This window comes from Chlamydotis macqueenii, chromosome 5 (assembly GCF_036417535.1).
Source record: "Chlamydotis macqueenii isolate bChlMac1 chromosome 5, bChlMac1.mat, whole genome shotgun sequence".
Classification (NCBI taxonomy): Eukaryota; Metazoa; Chordata; class Aves; order Otidiformes; family Otididae; genus Chlamydotis; species Chlamydotis macqueenii.
The window spans coordinates 37,895,965-37,914,560 of record NC_141560.1 but is presented as its reverse complement, the minus strand read 5'-3'; the positions used below and the strand labels follow the sequence as shown (position 1 = coordinate 37,914,560).

Below are 18,596 nucleotides of genomic sequence, written 5' to 3'. Positions count from 1 at the left end.
GTGGCAGAATCTTTCTGACAGCAAATTTAGAGTAAATGATCCCTAATGAGATCAGAGCAAAACCTGTAGTTTTAACACAATTTTCAGTTCAAGTTGTCATGTCATTGCTCTTTCCAGCTGCTGGAGTGGATCCGTCGCACGATCCCCTGGCTGGAGAACCGGGCCCCAGAGAACACCATGCAAGCCATGCAGCAGAAACTGGAGGACTTCCGGGACTACCGCCGGCTACACAAGCCCCCCAAGGTCCAAGAGAAGTGCCAGCTTGAGATCAATTTCAACACCTTGCAGACCAAGCTGCGGCTGAGCAACAGGCCAGCCTTCATGCCTTCAGAAGGGAAAATGGTCTCGGTGAGTGGGAGTAACTGCTCATATGTACCCCAACCATGCCTAAAAAATGGGACTCTCTTTCTTCCCGTAGGTGGGCAGAGCATGGCCACCTTCAGAGTGAGCTACTCTGTGGCAGGAACTCTGCAGAATATAGTTCAATGAGGCTGTAAGAAGTGGGGATCAAGCTATCATTGCTTCTCTGTATCTAAACCAGATTCTGAGGCTCTTCACAAGTTGAATGCCTTTATGAGGAGATGTCTGGGTGCCTCTCATTTTTTCTAATTGAAAAATGGTTGGGTTTTGTTGAAGTTTCATGTGGGGAAGTGTTTCAAGAGGGACTCTTGTGCAGATATATCAGTTATATCCTGACACTGCTAGTCCTGCTTATCTTAAGTCTGGCACTTCAGCTTCCTGACCTATCTGCACAACCCTATGAGATTAAAAGCCCACATCCACTCCCTCCAACCAGTTGGAGCAATGTGGACACTAATGCTGACATACGTCTTCCCCCTCATCTTCTAACTTGCCTGTTCTTCTCATGCTTCTGTCTCTAGGATATAAACAATGCCTGGGGTGGCCTAGAGCAGGCTGAGAAGGGCTATGAGGAGTGGTTGTTGAATGAGATCCGGAGGCTAGAGAGGCTGGATCACCTGGCAGAGAAGTTCCGGCAGAAGGCATCTATTCATGAGTCCTGGACAGATGGTAATGCCAACCTACATGTTTCCTGTTGCCTGACATAGTGTTGCCTGTTATGTAGGGAAGAAGAGATGGATCATGCATATGTCCTTCCATGAGATTCACCTGTTGAGAATGCTAGGTTCATTTCTTATTTTATTAGAAAATAACACATGAAAATCAGCTTGATCTCTGCTCTGCTACATTGACCACATCAGCATTCGGTAACTGTTACAAAGTGAGAAGTTTGGATAGAAAAGAGCTACAGAGCAGAGGAAAAGTACAGTAAATGGTACAGCCTGCATTTACAGGACCAGCATAGCCCAGTTTGCACATACTAAGACAGGTCCAGTATTAACTGTGACAGCACTGGCTTGAGCTACACTGTGTGCCCTTCTCTTTTGTTCTCTTGTTAATGGTATATTCACGCTCCGTGGTTGAAAGTGAGGATTGTGCATCTCTAGACCAGCACGCATGAGGGCAAGCCTTGGGCAGGGTGTCTGGAGTGGGGCAGATGCCCTTTTAAGGGCCCCTGGGGCTGCCTCGGTTGTGAGGAGCTGGCTTTGGGGGCATTGGGTCCTGTCCTTCATTCTCCTGTCCTTTGGCTCCCTCCCCAGGTAAGGAAGCAATGCTGCAGCAGAAGGATTACGAAACTGCTACCCTCTCGGAGATAAAGGCCCTGCTGAAGAAACACGAGGCCTTTGAGAGCGACCTGGCTGCACACCAGGACCGCGTGGAACAGATTGCTGCTATTGCACAAGAGCTGAAGTACGGCACCTCGGCGCACATCCCATCCTTGGGGCCAGAGAGGCTTAATCAGCTTTGCCCTCTGGAAAGCCATAAATGAATCCCCATACAAAAATGTTGGGAAGTCCCGGTGTTTCCAAACAGTATCTAGGATACTGCTCACCAGTATCCGGATGCACCAGAAGAGCAGGCCAAAAAATGAACGAGTCGTGGGTGCTTATGAGGGGGTGGCAGAATTATATTCCCAAGCTAAGTTTCCATCCTCTTCCAGCTCGTTATGCTGCTGTGAACCCTTTCCTAAAGAGTCTGACCTGTCGCTGGCGCCTGCTAGGTTTCAGAGTTGTAGCGCTGTCATACTTTTCCAGGAACAGAAGGAAACAGCAGAGGATAGCAAGCTCTGTTTGCTCTCTTTTATCAAAAAAATCCTCCTTATTCTGGCAGGAAAAAAAAAATCTGATGCTTGAGCCCATCATGGCCTCTGCTGCCACTGTGGGCCCTTTGCCTCAGGAATACTGCACCACATGCACTCTGGTGGGCACTTGCTCCAGGGCGTCCTCACAGCAGCTCAGCTCCCTCACTGCTTCCCCTCGGCTTGGAAACCTTCACCTCCGCTCCTTTTCCTGGCGTGACGAAGGAGCGACGAGTGATACAGTTTACCAGGAGAAATGAGATCTCCTCAGGGCAGGAGGTTGATTGCTAGGGATAGCAGGCAGGTAAAGAGCTGGCCTCTGCAGCACAGGGAGAGAGATTTTGAAACCCTGCATGTTTCTTGGCAAAAACAGTCTGAACAACTTGGCTTTGACTTTGTTTCCTGTTTTAAAAATATTTATATATCACACTAGCCTATCTCAAGTTAGTGTCTGGGCTAAAATTGGTACTCTTGGGCTGAAGGACTGTTTTTCTCTTAAAAAAAATCAGGATTATTGGATCAAGATCATTATCTCCTGTAACAACACAGATCTACAGAATTGCTCCCTTGTCCGCTGGAGGATTGACCTTGGAACAGGAGTGAGGGTTCAAGGCAATCCTGCATGTCAGTAAGATTAAAACCGAGGCTGGCTAGTCAGCAAGCATTAGCTGACCTGCCACTTTCAAAGCACGTGCTACATGCCAGCCAAAGCAGCTGTAGCTCTAAGAGCAACAGGGAAGGCCAGGACCTAAACTAGGCGAGAGGTGGAGTCTTCCAAAGTGTGAGGACAGCAGGCTCTGCCATCCTTCCAAAAGTCATCTTCCATCTCAGCAAAGAGGCCATGACCTGAAAAACCACAGCTGAGCTGTTTTCTCCCCCGGGGATACACTGCCAGGGAGATGGAGAGTCTGGAAAAAGCCACTGCGGCTGCCTGTGCCAGGCGTGTTTGGGGACACAGCACGTTCCACTCCCCAGCAGTAGTGGTCCAGCATGAGTGCATTACAAACAAGGCTTTCAGAAGCAGATCTTTCATCTGCAGTGCTGGCTCTGCAGCAAAGCAGATCAAGGAACTGATCTGGATTAAAAGTCTAGCAAAGAAAAAGTTATTTTTAGCTCAGATCAGTTTCCTGACTAATTTACCGCAAGGCTCCACCAACAGTTTTGTGCGCATACCTCAGGAGGGCAATACAATGGTGGGAAAAAACAAGGGATGGGGAGGCAAGAGGGAACTGTTTAAGCCTGCATTACTGCTTAGAGAAAAGCTCATCAGATGGCCCAGGGTCACTCAGTAGCCCAGTGAGTTATTCTACTTTATCTTTCAAGGCTAACACTTCCCAGCTTGGCTCATCTCCTTCTGCCTGCAGGTTTCTTCAGTTTTGATCGTATGCAGAACCAAGAGCACAAAGCAATACAACACCTCGAGCTTCAGCTTACCCCCATGCTCTCCTTTCCACAACCAGACTCTTAGCAGCCCATCTTCCGTGAGTGCCAGCCTATAGACAATCTCAGCAAAGCTCTCCCTGTCAGGCATGCAGGAGAGAAACCTACACTGTAATTCTGAGATTGTGCTAAATAAATGAATGAATTGTGTAATTTACCTATTCCTTGCCACCTCTACTATCCAACTCTTAGAGCGATCTTAAGCAGTTTCTTTGCATTCATAATAAATCTTTGCTGCCCATTCTGATGTACAAGATGCAAGTAGTTAACCTGAAAGATGTTCCTAAGCAGAATACAGGGGCATATTGCTCTGCTCGTAATCTTCTTACTCCCAGCTTGAGCAAAAGTCTATACTCCCTTCCCCCAGTGCCAAGTTATTCCCATCAGGCAGCCAACACCAGCATTTGTTGAGGCCTTGGGTGGTGATTGTTTTTCTTCCTGTTCTGCGCTGTTTGATGTACCATAAAATACAGTGTCTCCAAAACTAGATAGTGCTGTCTTCCTGGCTCAGTTTACTTGCAGCGGCCATGAGCTCTTTGTCTGAATCTGTCCTCAAGGCTGATAAAGATTTCTAATGGGTTTCTCTTTCTTCTCCAAAAGATGTTTATTTGACTTGTCCTTTTTTCCCCCACCCCTTATAGTGAGCTGGACTACTACGACTCTCCCAGTGTCAATGCCAGGTGCCAGAAGATCTGTGATCAGTGGGATAATCTGGGTGCCCTAACTCAGAAACGCAGAGAAGCCTTGGAGGTGAGACATGTTACAAGATGGACCTTTGGGATTACCTGGGTAGGTCATTTGTGAGAAGCAAGCTGCAGTGGGCACGAGCAACCAATTTCAGCTCTTTTGTGCGCTCCCAGAACATCCTGGACTGTAAACGAGGGCTACATTTCAGTATATTTAGCCTGCTTTTAGCCTTCCAGCCCAATTATGGGGCCATTCATTTGCTCAGGATATTGATTTATTTCTACTTTTCTGTGGTTTGCAATTTGATTCTGCTTGAAAAGACTGTCCTTGTTTTGTTTTGTTTCACATGACCTCAGATTTTTCTCTCAGAGGAAAAAAATCGATCCTGTGTTTAATCTCTTAACAGCAGAGAGACTTACTGAGGTGCCATCCTGGGACCACCAAGAAGGTCTGAAAGGAAGGAGCAGCTCAGACAACCCACATATCTATGTGATTTTTCTTCTCTAACAATCTTTCCTGATTTTCTTTTTTTTTTTTTTGTGCATACTCAGAGGACAGAGAAGCTGCTGGAAACAATTGACCAGTTGTACTTGGAATATGCCAAACGAGCTGCCCCTTTCAATAACTGGATGGAAGGGGCCATGGAGGACCTGCAGGACACATTCATTGTTCACACCATTGAGGAGATCCAGGTACAGAGCAGTCATTTGCACCAGTCAGGCTGTGATAGAGAGAAGTCGAGGGTCTCTTGGGTTGCTAGTGGTGCCAAATTTGTAGGTCATGTTTTGGTGTTTTTTCTCTTGTGAATGAGCCTTAGCAAAAGAAGCAAAAAGGAGTATGTTTTTCCTGTATTTCCTCCAAAAACCTAGATCTGAATTGGTATGAAACATGCATGCATCATCTTAGCTGGACATAAAGAAACTGAAAGTGGATTTTTCAGTGTAATTCCAGAGTCTTATTAATAAAAGCCTGAAAATCTTTTAGGGTTTTGGGGGGTTTTTTGAGTAAAGCTTAGTGCTGTTCACACATTTTGCAGGTCAGTTGGCCCATGTAATGTCATGTCCAGATCATTTGGTCCTATGTGATAGGATGTGCCGTGAGGGCAGCTGTTGAGCTGCCAGCTGGGTTTCAGTGCTGAGCACTAGAGAAATCAGAATTGTCCACTTTGGTGGTGGATTACCATTAGAAGCTAAAGTCTTCTTGCCTCATGCAAGACAACAGAGACAGTGTCTCAGTTTTCCCCCTTCTGAAAGGGTGTTATGAAAGCAGCTTGAGGTATCTACGGGTAATTTTCAAACCTTTGAGAACAGGAATTACTCATCCCTAGATTGCAGTGGGGACTTCTATTTCTTCTGCTTGATGGGCTCATGAAAAGAATCCAAGTCAGCTCTTCACAGGAATGGCTGATAGTAGTGTGGCCATCAGTGAGGCAGCAAATGGGAGTCCAACAAGGGACACTCCAGGAGGGCAGAGGGGTTGTGAAATAGCCCTAGACTAGTATCAGCTCTGTTACTGAGCTGCTACTTGTTTCTTCCACCCTTCCCTCCTGAACAAAGGGGTTCATTAAGTCTTTAATAATGCAGAACAAATCTGAACAGCATTTAAACACTTCCAGTCTCTTTGTGACTGTTTGCAGTATCTTTCCCAGCCCCTCAGACTTGCATTACGTCTCTATGGCCACTGCAGCAGCTGCAAAGTAATGAGTCACCATGTAAGGAAGCAATTTTACAAAAAGTAGTTACAGTGTGTGTGTTGTAAGAAAGTGGTCAATCATGCGGTTTACTTTCATTCCTTCTTCTGTCCACACTGTTCCCTCAGTTATCCCTGCATATGCCTCTCTGTCGCCCATTTGTTTTGCTGCCTCTTTCCCTGCATTTCCTTCCCTAGTCTTGATCTTCCAGGCTTCTGGGATGAAGTACCTTAAAGGCCTGTAGAAGCAATGGGAGATGAGCCAGGACCAACTGGCTTGTCAGCTGTCCACAAACTACCAGCAAGCATGCCCCCACCACCAATCCTTGGAGCACAGTCTGGGCACCGCAGCAAGACAGGGAACAGAAAGGGCCTGTTGTGTTCAGGGAGAAGGAGCTATTTTTCAGCAGCAGGAACATATGTTGCTTGTGCAAGTTTGCTGTTGGCTAGAAGACCTTCACCTAGTTCCAACTGACTCTGATCAGACTGAATCTGACTCTTATTATTCATCTGGAGTTATCCTAGGTGTAGAACTAGTACTAGAAGAAAAACATGGTGCATTTACAGTAGTGAGACATGACTGCTTTAAAGTAATGCTGGTAGTCAGCTCTACTTCCCAAAGGGGCTGTCAGGCAGTCACTGAGTAGTGTGGGAGAAATAGTGCCCCCTAAGTTATGAGCCAGAATTATACCACCATTTTTGGGGATGTGATCTCTCACTGGTCAACATGGGACAGAAACAGAGGGATAACAAGGGTTCACATAATTTAGCTACTTAAAAAGAGCCTGTTTAACGATGCTGAGAGAACCCGAAATGCGTTTTAAGAGCAGCCTGCTTTGTATCCTGCGAATAGGTAAGCTTTTGCAGTTACTTGTGCAGGGATACATTTTCTGAAGAGGCTATTCAGTGACTAACGCTCTTCCCCTTCCTTTGCTGCTGCCTTTCTTCTGCAGGGATTGACCACAGCCCATGAACAGTTCAAAGCCACTTTGCCAGATGCTGACAAGGAGCGACAGGCCATCCTGGGAATCCACAATGAAGTCTCAAAGATTGTCCAGACATACCATGTCAACATGGCAGGGACGAATCCTTACACTACGATCACCCCACACGAGATCAATGGCAAATGGGAACATGTGAGTTATTCCCAGCCTTGCAAGTTAGTGTGAGAAGATGCTGTTGCTCAGTCACTGGGGCCCCAGGAAGTGGATTATTTACTCTTCAGTTACCCTCTCATGCTTACTGCTGAGCTTAGCTTTGTTTTGTTTTGTTGTTTGTTTTCTGCTCAGTTGCCATATGCTTGGAAAGTCGAAGAGATCTTTCATATAAATGCTTAAGGGGTGTCAGAACCCTTTTACTTGCTATTCTTATAATGAAAGATGCTAAATTAAAAGCTTTGAGGTTTTCAGTCCTCAGTTGACCTGACAAGCAAGTATGTATGGCATGTGAGTCCATAGCCTTTTTCATCATTCAGCCCTTCAGATATTTTCTCTCCGCAGCCAAGTAGCCTTCCCTTGCTGTAATCCTAAAAGAGCAGCTACCAGCTGTGCTGATGGTTCTTACTACCAACCAAGATCACCAAAGTGGTATCTGTTCAGAGTCCTGCAATTCAGTTAACATGAGCCACCAAAGACCCAAGTAGTGAATGGAAGCTTCTACTGATCTTCTGTGGCCTTAGATGAGTTTGCAGCATGCATTCTACAGCAGATAGGATTCACATTCCGTGAGCCTTCCTATGGTGTCCTAAACTGTATGACTGCTTGTTTTCAGTGCAAACACACACTCCTCCCTTCCTTGCGGCAATTTCTACGGTTACTATACAAGTGTCTTTGTGTTATAAACTGCACACTTTGTTACTCTTTGCTGTAGGTGCGGCAACTAGTTCCCAGAAGGGATCAAGCCCTGATGGAAGAACATGCTCGCCAGCAGCAAAATGAACGACTTCGTAAACAGTTTGGTGCACAGGCCAATGTCATTGGACCCTGGATCCAGACCAAGATGGAGGTAGTGCTTTGCTCATTTTGAAAGTCTGTTGTCCTCTGTGATCTTCGCTGATATTGTTATCCTTGGTCTTTCTTGACCACCATCACAGTCATTCTTCCTTCAGATTACAGCAAGAGAAACTTTCACAGAAAATACGGAGAATCTCAAGATTGATATCAGTTACTGAACTGCTTGTACTTTTTTCCCCTAGCTCTTCAGTAGAGATAAAAAACATGACTTAAAATGGGAACACTGGTATTTTAATAGAGTTGTGTTTATATGCAGCAAGTTAAAGACCCTACATCAGAAGCATATTTTGTTTAACTGCTTTCACAGCAATGGTCTTGATACACATGGCAAAATAAATACAATTAGCATATTTAACATCAGCAGAGGAGATGTATTTTTAAGGAAGACCTTCTCTCTTTAGGTAGGATTTGAATTAATGGAATTGGAGTTGATAAAATGGAAAAATATGAAGCTATTACTGATGGCAGGAGCTGTAAAGAAGAGAGCAATTACAGAAATATGTCTGTATGGAGGGACTAAATTAGCAGCAGACAGTACATCAGAAAAAGATCTAGCTTGGTACAGTACCAGCTTATGGACTGCAGTTTCTTTTTTTTTTTTCCTATCCTTCTATTAGACACATCTCATGTGACTCACCTCATTTGGAAAATGTTCAGGGCTCTGCTAAAATTTTTGCTGACGCTATCTTGGCTCATTTAAAGTAACTGCTCAATGAGAATTTTTTTTTTAATTATCCTCCTGTGTGAGCATGAAATAGCTGCAATAAATGTCAAGCATGTTGAGGCTTGCCCTTCCAATGGGGTCTAACTCCTTTGGCTTTGCTAATGCAGGAGATTGGCCGCATTTCAATAGAGATGCACGGGACCCTGGAGGACCAGCTTAACCACTTGCGGCAGTATGAGAAAAGCATTGTGAATTACAAACCAAAGATTGACCAGTTGGAAGGAGACCACCAACAGATCCAGGAAGCGCTTATTTTTGACAACAAGCACACCAACTACACCATGGAGGTAAAAGTTATGGCAGCAGATCAGACAGCCTCATCTGCTGTAGCCAGTTAGCATCAGCCACATCCAGCTCTAGTGACGTGTTGTGGTTCTCAGGAAAATTGAGAGTTTGACAATGTGGCCAAGCGTGCAACAACGTGTTGTAGAAATTTTTTTCTTTTTGCCTTGCTGTACTGCATGCCAACCCATTACAATGTACTTCCAAATATAGATAATAGAAATAACCTGAATGAGAGCAACAGTATTGCTTGAAAATTGGCTGGCCTCATTTCTCCTGCCACCTGATTGTGGCAGCCTATTAACTGGGATTAGAAAGCCTAGAGGAGTGCTGGTGATTTTGAGCTGCCACAGCCTGGCAGAAGAAAGAAGTCCAACAAAAGCTTTCTAAAGTCAGTCTGGCTTTCTGTTGACAACGTGATGTTTTTTGGAAGCAATCTGAGTTCAACATGAGTCCAGCAGAACACAGATGGCCTTTGAAACTTGTTTTTTGGTTTCTGGCCAGCTCTACATTAAGGAACAGCAGAGGTGGTGGAGCACCGGTGTCTTTCAAGGACTGTGGTTTATTTCTTTTCTTGGTAAGGAGAGTTTTCTGCCCAACTAAGTACTAGAAGCACTGGGTTTGATTCTCATTTATGTTAAAGGGCTCCAATATGTTGCTCTGACAAGACAAAGAAACTTTGCAATGAGATCAAGACTTTCTTAAGATCAGAATCTCTTCATTTTTTTATTTTTTTTTTTTTTTTTTTAGTAAAAATTCAGATTTTAAACATACGGTTGGCTCACGCTACAGATCAGAAGGAAGCTTTTCTGAGCAAATAGACTTCTCTTACCTTGGCCACCAGGATAATTTAATTTGCCACAAGTGGCACATTCAATCCACTGGCCTCAGAGGCAGAAATGCTACTTTTTAATTTTAAAATTGTCCTGTCCTCTTTTTCCAGCATATCCGAGTGGGCTGGGAGCAGTTACTAACAACAATTGCTAGAACCATCAACGAAGTGGAAAACCAGATTCTGACCCGTGATGCCAAAGGAATCAGCCAGGAACAGATGAACGAGTTCCGGGCTTCTTTCAACCATTTTGACAGGGTAAGTTGGTGCTGACTGCAGCTTGGTAATCTGAAAGGTTCCATGTAGACTGCGCAGTGCAATAAAAAACAGTTAGTCACTGTGGTAAAACTAGATCAGTAGAAGATGTTTCATTCTTAAAAACACCGCTCCTGTGGAGTAGCCATTCCTGTGAAGACTGCTAAGTGATCATTATAGAATCATAGAATGGTTAGGGTTGGAAGGGACCTTCAAAGGTCGTCTAGTCCAACCCCCCTGCAAGGAGCAGGGACATCCCCAACTAGATCAGGTAGGCTAGGAAGAGAAGTTTCACAGGAAACTGCTAAATTTCCCAATAAAGATAAGTATGGAAAAGTTTGAAAACTTATTTAGGAAACTAGACTTTCACTCCCCATCTTCTCCAGAGAGCAGATTATTATCTTGATTTATAAAATTATTCGGAGCAGCTGTCCTCCACTCTGACATACGTCACATAAACCTGTATTGAAGAAACCTCATCCCTGGAAACATTCAAAGGCAGGTTCGATGAGGCTCTGAGCAACCTGATCTGGTTGGAGATGTCCCTGCTCCTTGCAGGGGGGTTGGACTAGATGACCTTTAAAGGTCCCTTCCAACCCAAACTATTCTATGATTCTATGAAACCAGTATTGCTCTTGCATGGAACATACAGGAGGATCAGTACACACCACAGCATTGCATGATGTAGATAAACCCTGATGTAAACCCTGCCTTGCCTTACTGTGGAAATACATGCCAAGGCACTAATGGGTGCAATAAGAAAGGAATTCTGTGAAGGAAATTCTCCTCCCCTCAATTTGCCAGCTTGTCTGCAGCTCTTCCTCCTACAACCCAAGTCACAAAAGTGTCATGCGGAGAAGCAGAGACAGCAGCCCAAGCCTGAAACCAGCTCCATTATCAACCTCTTCAATGTTGTCTGCAAATCCATGAGCAGCCTGCAGAGATACTGAGTCAGTGATGCAAATATAGGTTGCTCTTCACTGCTTGCTGCGCACTGTTCAAAAGGTCTGCAGAGAACAGGGCTGCAGCCTGCCCTCAGAGATTGGCAACACTTTCGTATTGCTGAACACTGGCTATTTCAGCCCTTCTCTAGCTGCCTAAGAAAAACAAAAACCATGACTTCTTTTCTTAGCAGATGGATTCATAAAACCCTGTAGATTTTGTATTTTGACCTTCATATCATTTATCCCTTCCTCCACAACAGTCTGGATGATAATGCAGAGAGAATGGGGGTTTCCCATCTTCAACTGTGTATTTGATTTATGAAGGCTTAAGGCTGACTTTTAACAGCAGGTTTTCTGAGGAGAGTTGCTTGGAATTGGCCCCACCATCCTGTCTGTAGCTTCCTTGATCTGCTCAGAGATGGTGGCGGCAGTCAGGGGCTCTTCATTGCTTCGGGGCTGTCCTGAGCTAAAATTCTGGAGGGTGGATGGGGATTCTCAGTTCCTGTGGTAGCTTGGGTATAGTTTGATGGGTACATCCAAACACTGGGGGAGCGAGGAATGAGCGAAGGGAAGAGCAGCTGCCCAGGCTGTGTTGTGCTGCGCTGTACAGCAGTGCTGTTTGCAGAGCTGAGCACTTGAAACAGCTTTAGCAGTCAAAGCTCCACCTCACGTGCAGGTCTCGTAAATACAGCCATAACACTGCTCCCCTGAGCTTCAGCTGTTTTTCCTTGTCTGTTCCTGGGATGCCCTGACAGCTAAGCTTCCTTGGGTGTGTTGCCAAACATAACTGCCCTCACCTACTCCTTTAGTGGGACTTTTGATGAGAAGATTAAAGCAATGCTTCCCACTGCCTCTGCCTGCTTACCTGCACTCCGGGTTACTAGTGAAACACAGGGCTTCTGGCACTATGGATAACAAGCAGTGACGCAAGTAATTCACTTGGGAGATGGAGATCTTGAGGCTTCTAAGCATCAACTGTTTTTGTCATTCAAATGCTCTCAAGATGTGATGAGCTCTCTGAGAAGGAACTGTTCCAAGAGCATTTTTAGCACATCCTGAAATGTCATTGTGATATCTAATGTTGTGCACTTTTTATTTTTCTTCCCTGTCTTTCTATCTGCATGTCATTCTTCCTCTCCCTCTCTCCTCACCCACTGCATGGTGCACCTGTTTGTTGTCCTTCCACCTCCCTTTGATCTCCTCTGTGTCTCACTTCCTTCTGCCCCACACCGTCACCCCACTGGCACTGCATGTCCTGCTGCCTGGCACACCGCATAACCAGGACCACTCCGGCACACTTGGCCCTGAGGAATTCAAAGCCTGTCTCATCAGCTTGGGTTACGATATTGGAAACGATGCACAGGTACTGAATGCTAGTGGTGAACACAGCCAGATGTAAAACTGTGAAAAAATAACAGTTTTTCCCTTTCTTTTCTTGTTTGTCTTAATCCATCTGTCATTGTTGTTCTTGTGTTTGACTATATATACATTACTTTTCTATACTACTTTCTCTCTAAATGTATTTTGATATCTATTTCTTCTTAATTCCCTGATTGTTTATCTTGGGAAAATTCCTTTTATGTCTTCAAACTATTCCATTTACTTCTGTGTCACTTAACACTGCTTTTCTTGTCCATCCCTCATCTGTCTTGCTTGGTATCTTCATTCCTTTTTTCATCATCCATATGTTCCCTGTGTGTAAACTGTTCCATGTCCAAAACCCACCTTTGCTTCTTCATGGTTTCACAAACTACCTTTCCTCTATTGTTTTTCATTGTCCTATAAATCCTTCCTTTCATCTCCTCCCCCCTGAAACTCATTCTTTGTAATGTCTCCTGTGGGTTCATTTCTCCCTGGACTGGTCTCCCTTTTCTCTCTTTGCTTTTTTCCATCTTTGCATCATTCCCTGTAGAAGAAGACTGGTATGATGGATTGTGAAGATTTCCGAGCCTGCCTTATCTCCATGGGTTACAATATGGTAATGTAGAGCCCTCTGTCACTCCTGTTCAAAGTCATTCTTGTAGGCACCTTCACAAGTAAAGGGAGAATGTGTGGTGAATCAAGGTAAATACAGCCTTATTTTTCAGAATTATCAGCAATGGATGTTAAGTCTAGTATTAGTTTTACATGTAAAAGTGTTGTCTCACAACAGTAGCTGAAGGTAAAAAAAAATTAAATTGTTGTCTAATTCCTCTGTATTTCAAATAAGAATTATATTTATCAAACTGTGTTCCTACAAGTGGAAAAAACAATATATTTCCTCATATCGGTACCGGCACTCTGCACAGCACACATAACCTCCCCAACCCTAAGTATCAGTTGAACTCATCTGGAAGTGTACATGACTTGATTTCTGAATACACTCAAATGCTGCTCCTCTCATTCCTACCGTTTATTTCATGTATCTATTCCTGTACATGTAAGTAAGTTCAAGTTCCAGTCATCCTCCCCGTAGCTTTTCCCTCGCCAGCGTACCTGTATATTCAGAACAGTAAAATCTTGCACCTTAAGAGGCGTGATAACTAACAGGAAAAGCTTCACCAAAAGTGACGCTTATCAAAGGGCAGGAGAAGAGCGTAGTGCAAAAATATTCAGCAGTACTCTCAGTGTCTTGGGTCCTGATGTCAGTCAAAGCAGTGTTTATTCATCTTACTCATCAGCCCAGTATAAATACAGACTCTTTAGCCAAGCCGCGGTGACATTTGATTAGATACCTTAATTACTCTTGAAGGTAATACTGTTCTAGATGTGTTAAAGAGCCTGTTCCCAGGAGAGGACTCAGCTGTGCTCTCCCCTCCTACTTACCTGGGGAGGAAGGAGTGCCAGAGATGAGAATAGATTATCTTCTGTTTATATGCAAAATAAAAATGCAGAAAACTACACTACAAGATTTTGGCTTCTGTAGCAAACTTCTCTGAAGGATCTTCCCTGTAAAGGCTATTTCCCTGAGCCACTCCAGATATGCAAAGTCCTTCTTGACAAAGCCTGACTAGTTAAGATGAACCAGATACTATTAAAGACCCCAGAGACGTTTCTTCTGGTGGATTCTGTTCTTACAGCTGAAGAGAACTGTGAAAGTTTTCTGTTAGTAAATGAAAGTAAAAGGATTTGAGGAATGCAGATCTTCAAGTATTGCTAGAGACATCTAGCATGACATGTATTACAGAGAAGTTTGCATCTTCCCCTGAAGTCCGCGTGATATTGTTCCCTGATAGGAGCATCATCCTAGAGCTAGATGGAGCTGGATCTTATCCTAGGCACAGCTGAGAATATTTTATTCCAAAGGACAAATGAGTGGGAGGTATTTGTACACAACAGCAAGCTAAAATGAATATCTTGATTTAAAAAAAAAAACAGAAGTAGTTTATATTTGGCTTTGTTTTTCTAGCTCTGAGATGTGCTGCTGAACAGTTTCTCCCCACTTTCATAGCACTCCTACTCAAATGTCCAGGCTTACATGGCTCTCTTGTTCTCCAGGGAGAGGCAGAGTTTGCCCGCATCATGAGCATCGTCGACCCTAACCGTTTGGGTGTAGTGACGTTCCAGGCCTTCATCGACTTCATGTCCCGGGAAACAGCAGATACAGATACTGCTGACCAGGTTATGGCTTCCTTCAAGATCCTGGCTGGAGATAAGGTCAGGCTCCACACCTTCCTTTCCTGCATATGCGTTGCTCCTGCTTTCCTTTTTCTCTCTTGCCCCCAGAGAAAGTGTCGAGGGAGGCACTCTCTAGCATGGAAGGTATTTTCACAGGAACATTGTGCTGGAGGAGTGCAAGGCTAAAGTGTGGGTTAACGAGCAGCCTGCCAAGGCACGTGAAAGTCCTGTTCAGCTGACAGTCAGAACTTTGCTGCCCACTCTTGCTTCAAAAATTTAATTAAGAGCTTGGTTGTGATTTATTATTTTAAAGTGTATGAACAAATTCAACAGATGGCGGTTAATTAGTCTTGAAAAACTATTAGTTACTGAAAGCTGTAAACTTGAGATGATCTTTCTCAGATGTGTGTCACCAGCAGTTGTTACACAATCAGTAGTAGATTTTCATTGAGGATACGCTGTACCTGCAAGAGGAGCATCTTTTAATCATACAAATTGGTTGAAGTAGGAAAACTCACAGGATGATACTAAGTATTACTTTTCTACATTTGCATCATCAGTGGAACTAGCTGATAAAAAAAATTATGTAATCTTATTTTTCTTATATAACGATCCCCACTAATCTTTTATGTAATTAAACAGATAACATGTACATGCAATATTAATATATCTCCATATTTGCTAATGATTTTATTCATCGCACTTGAAATGTAGGATACCGTTTGTCAGGTTGTAATGCATTACCCTTAAATCCAGTACTGGTTTCCATATTTCATTAATAATCTTTCCATAATCTGTAATGTAGAAACCCATGATATCCATCCTTTAGACATCTGCCTGACTGAAGCCAGTCCTGTTGCCTGAAAATTCCAGATTATTTAGATAAGCTAACCACTGAATAAATAGGTACTTTTGGATACAGTATTACGTATTAACTCTTACTCTGTACAGTACGTTAAATATATTTGTCGGTGTTTAATCTGCTTTAGTGACTATAACATGAATCAGATTATTTCATTGTGAAGAAAAATACCTCTTACTTACTCCAATCATGAAACTGAAAGGCCAGGAGGGGAAAAAAAGGATAAAAAGTCACAGGGGAGAGAGAGATGGTGTGAAATCTGAACCATTATTCAGACGACTGCAAGTGCCCATGAGCCATGAGTCAGTTAGCTAGAGACAACACACTGGTTAGCAAACAGGCAGCTTCTGTTACCTACTGCATGGAAAGAAGCCAAGCTACCTCAGCTCAATGAGTCTCCAGAAGCCACATTTACATAAGTTTTGCTTGCCTGTTAAAAATGTCTGCTGTGAAAGGCAAGGATTGCTGGGGGAACTGTGGGAGCAATACAAAATATTTGCTTTTCTCCTGCCTGCATTGGTGCCACCAGCCAGAGCTGGTGGGCCTGGCTCTTCCCTTGCTCTGCAGAGAGGGAACAGCAACTCCCAAGCAGTACAAGCAGCTGTGACCTCCTGCCAGTGAGGGACAGGATCCAAATTAAATATCTGCTTCCTCCTGTTTGCTTCCAGCAGGACCTCCATTGTCAACGGGAAGGCACAGTCTTAGACTAACAACTTACCTTACTTACCCCAAGGTCTTTTCTTTAGGTGTGCCGGCATCTCTCCTGCAAAAATAATCTTTCTCTCCATTGTGAAAACCATTTTCTTGTCCAAACGGTAGGGAGTGACTATGTTTCCTCCCAAGGCGTACGTGCAGAGAGCTCCTTGTGCGGGTGTACAGTACTAGTGTAGTTCTTGGGGTCCTGTCCCTGACTGTTGTCTGCTGCCCTGGGGGGGACAGGGGGTGCTTGTCCCTCTGAGGAAGGTCAGTCTTCTGAAAGTAACGATCACCTTATTGTTTGTCCTCATTGCAGAACTACATCACTGTGGATGAATTACGGCGGGAACTGCCTCCTGATCAGGCTGAATATTGCATTGCTAGAATGGCACCCTACAATGGCCGTGATGCTGTACCCGGTGCCCTGGACTACATGTCCTTCTCCACGGCGCTCTACGGCGAAAGTGACCTTTAACTTTTTTCTGTCGCACCACACGCTCCCTCCGCTCTCCCCCGTCCGACACACCCTTCTTTCTCTTTGCAAAGCAGCCTCTGCTCCGCTCTTTTTTGTGTTTCCCTGTTTTGCTTCAGATAACAGATCACATTTTTAAGTGGGGGGGAGGACATTGACATGGCACCGCCTACCTTGCCCTTGAAATGACAGTTTACAAAATTATTTTGTTCAAAAAAGTTAGGTTTTAAAAAGAACAGACATATTTTATTATAGAAAAAGGTATTTTTCTCCACCAGATTGAAACTTAAAAAGAAAATGTTAAAATATTGCACCAAATATTTTTTGTTGTGACATAGAAAGTTGAGCACAATGTTACATTCCATCCTTTCCAAAAAGAACCAAACAACAACAAAACACAACTTGTTCTGTTAACTTTTACATTTGCGTATGTCTCTTTTATCACGTTTATCTTGGGGGAGGGGGGAAGGCACACAAGTGCATGTGTTTGCTGGTTCACTCATTTCATGAAAATATTTTATGATAAACTTTTGAAATTGCTGTGTTTTCTAGGGAAAAAATAATGTACACAGCTCATGTTTTCATATTTAATTAAAAAATACAATATGCCTCCTATGTTTATCAGTGCACAACTTTTTTGTTGCTGAGAGTTGTCTGGTTTCAGAACATGAAGCTTGAGAGTTGGTAACTTTGATATTGCTTGTCACAAACCATATTAAAAATTTCTTGTGATAACAACTCTAGACTTTATTCATTTGTACAGTAAAATTGTTTAATCCTATTTAGTTAAAAAAAGAAAACATGATGAAGAGAATCCAAAATTAATGGTTTTTAAAATTGAAATTATGGTACTTTAAAGGTATACTTCCCCTCCCTTAACCTTTTCATTCTTGTTGGATGATGTTGGAATTTTCACAACTTGTATGACCACTTTAAATTAATGTCATATATAATTTTTAACCGTCCCAAATACACCCACATCTCTAGGAACAGTATTCTTGTTATTCCTTAAAAATCAGCACAGAATTAGTTACTAGACCTGAGCAAAGAAACAACCACTGTATCTTGAACCATTTGTTAAAAATTCATCCATTGTTCCGTGCCCAGCATTGATATCTCACTGCTTTTGATATCACACTTTCTGACATTATAAATTCTCCCAGAGACCTCAAGATCATCTTTGTATTGGACATTCAAAAGAAATCAGCCTTCAGAACAACTCCTTTGGGGCTTTTAATGAATTGTAAAATATACACACACACGCGCAGGTGTTGGAAAATCAGCAAAGGGAAGCAGCTGATCCCTTCCCAGCCATCGCATATTACAGGTGCATCTCCTGCCCTCCCACAACTTTTTTAGGAAACACGGAGTTAGGAGCAAAAATATTCATTAGAGCTTCATGATGTGTTTCGAGTGAGTGGGTTTTAGCTATAACCACATACTGCTGTCTCCAGTCTCGAAGGCAGTTTTTATCTTGAATTAGTGACTGCAGGAGCAGAGCATTCATGCACAGATTCACAAGGAGCTCCTGCAGCTGTCTGTAGCATTGCTCTCTGTTCTCCAGGGCAGGGCTGAGTCCTGAGGCAGACACTGTACATGGTGGGTGGGGGTTCAGCGCAGCTTTCTGGTTTATTCCTGAGCTTGGGTAGGACCCAATAAAAATCACGGCAGTGTCTTGTGATGTATCCCAACCTGACAGTATCTGCATACTGTATTTGAGAGAGGGGATGCTAATGTCTGCTACCACAGCTCTTCCAGGAGACAGCAGGATCTGTGTTCTGTAGGCTGGATAACATGTTCGCAGAGGGTACACAACTAAACACAATTTAGCTTCATACATAGACAAGGCCAGACTGTACTCGCCATAGTTTGTCTTCAGAGGCTGAAGCAGAGACAGTTCACATATCTGAACCTATAATTGCTGTGTTAATGAGTGCTGCAGTTGA

At 43.6% G+C, this 18,596-nt stretch overlaps 1 protein-coding gene across 6 annotated transcripts in view; it reads left to right on the top strand.

Moving 5' to 3' along the window:
* Window positions 1-17,388, top strand: part of ACTN1 (actinin alpha 1) — a 92,122-nt gene extending 74,734 nt beyond the window's left edge. For 2 of the 6 annotated variants that reach the window (XM_086747977.1, XM_086747976.1), the window contains exons 10-22: window positions 118-348; window positions 882-1,029; window positions 1,620-1,770; window positions 4,240-4,348; window positions 4,837-4,977; window positions 6,928-7,110; window positions 7,844-7,978; window positions 8,818-8,997; window positions 9,936-10,082; window positions 12,306-12,386; window positions 12,936-13,001; window positions 14,501-14,659; window positions 16,495-17,388. In XM_086747977.1, coding sequence (XP_086604103.1) covers window positions 118-348; window positions 882-1,029; window positions 1,620-1,770; window positions 4,240-4,348; window positions 4,837-4,977; window positions 6,928-7,110; window positions 7,844-7,978; window positions 8,818-8,997; window positions 9,936-10,082; window positions 12,306-12,386; window positions 12,936-13,001; window positions 14,501-14,659; window positions 16,495-16,653 — 1,890 coding nt within the window. In that variant the 3' untranslated portion in view covers window positions 16,654-17,388. The remainder of the gene's footprint in view (window positions 1-117; window positions 349-881; window positions 1,030-1,619; window positions 1,771-4,239; window positions 4,349-4,836; window positions 4,978-6,927; window positions 7,111-7,843; window positions 7,979-8,817; window positions 8,998-9,935; window positions 10,083-12,305; window positions 12,387-12,935; window positions 13,002-14,500; window positions 14,660-16,494) is intronic. The other 4 variants (XM_086747975.1, XM_086747974.1, XM_086747973.1 and 1 more) reach the window with 2 other exon arrangements.
* Window positions 17,389-18,596: the final 1,208 nt, after the last annotated feature.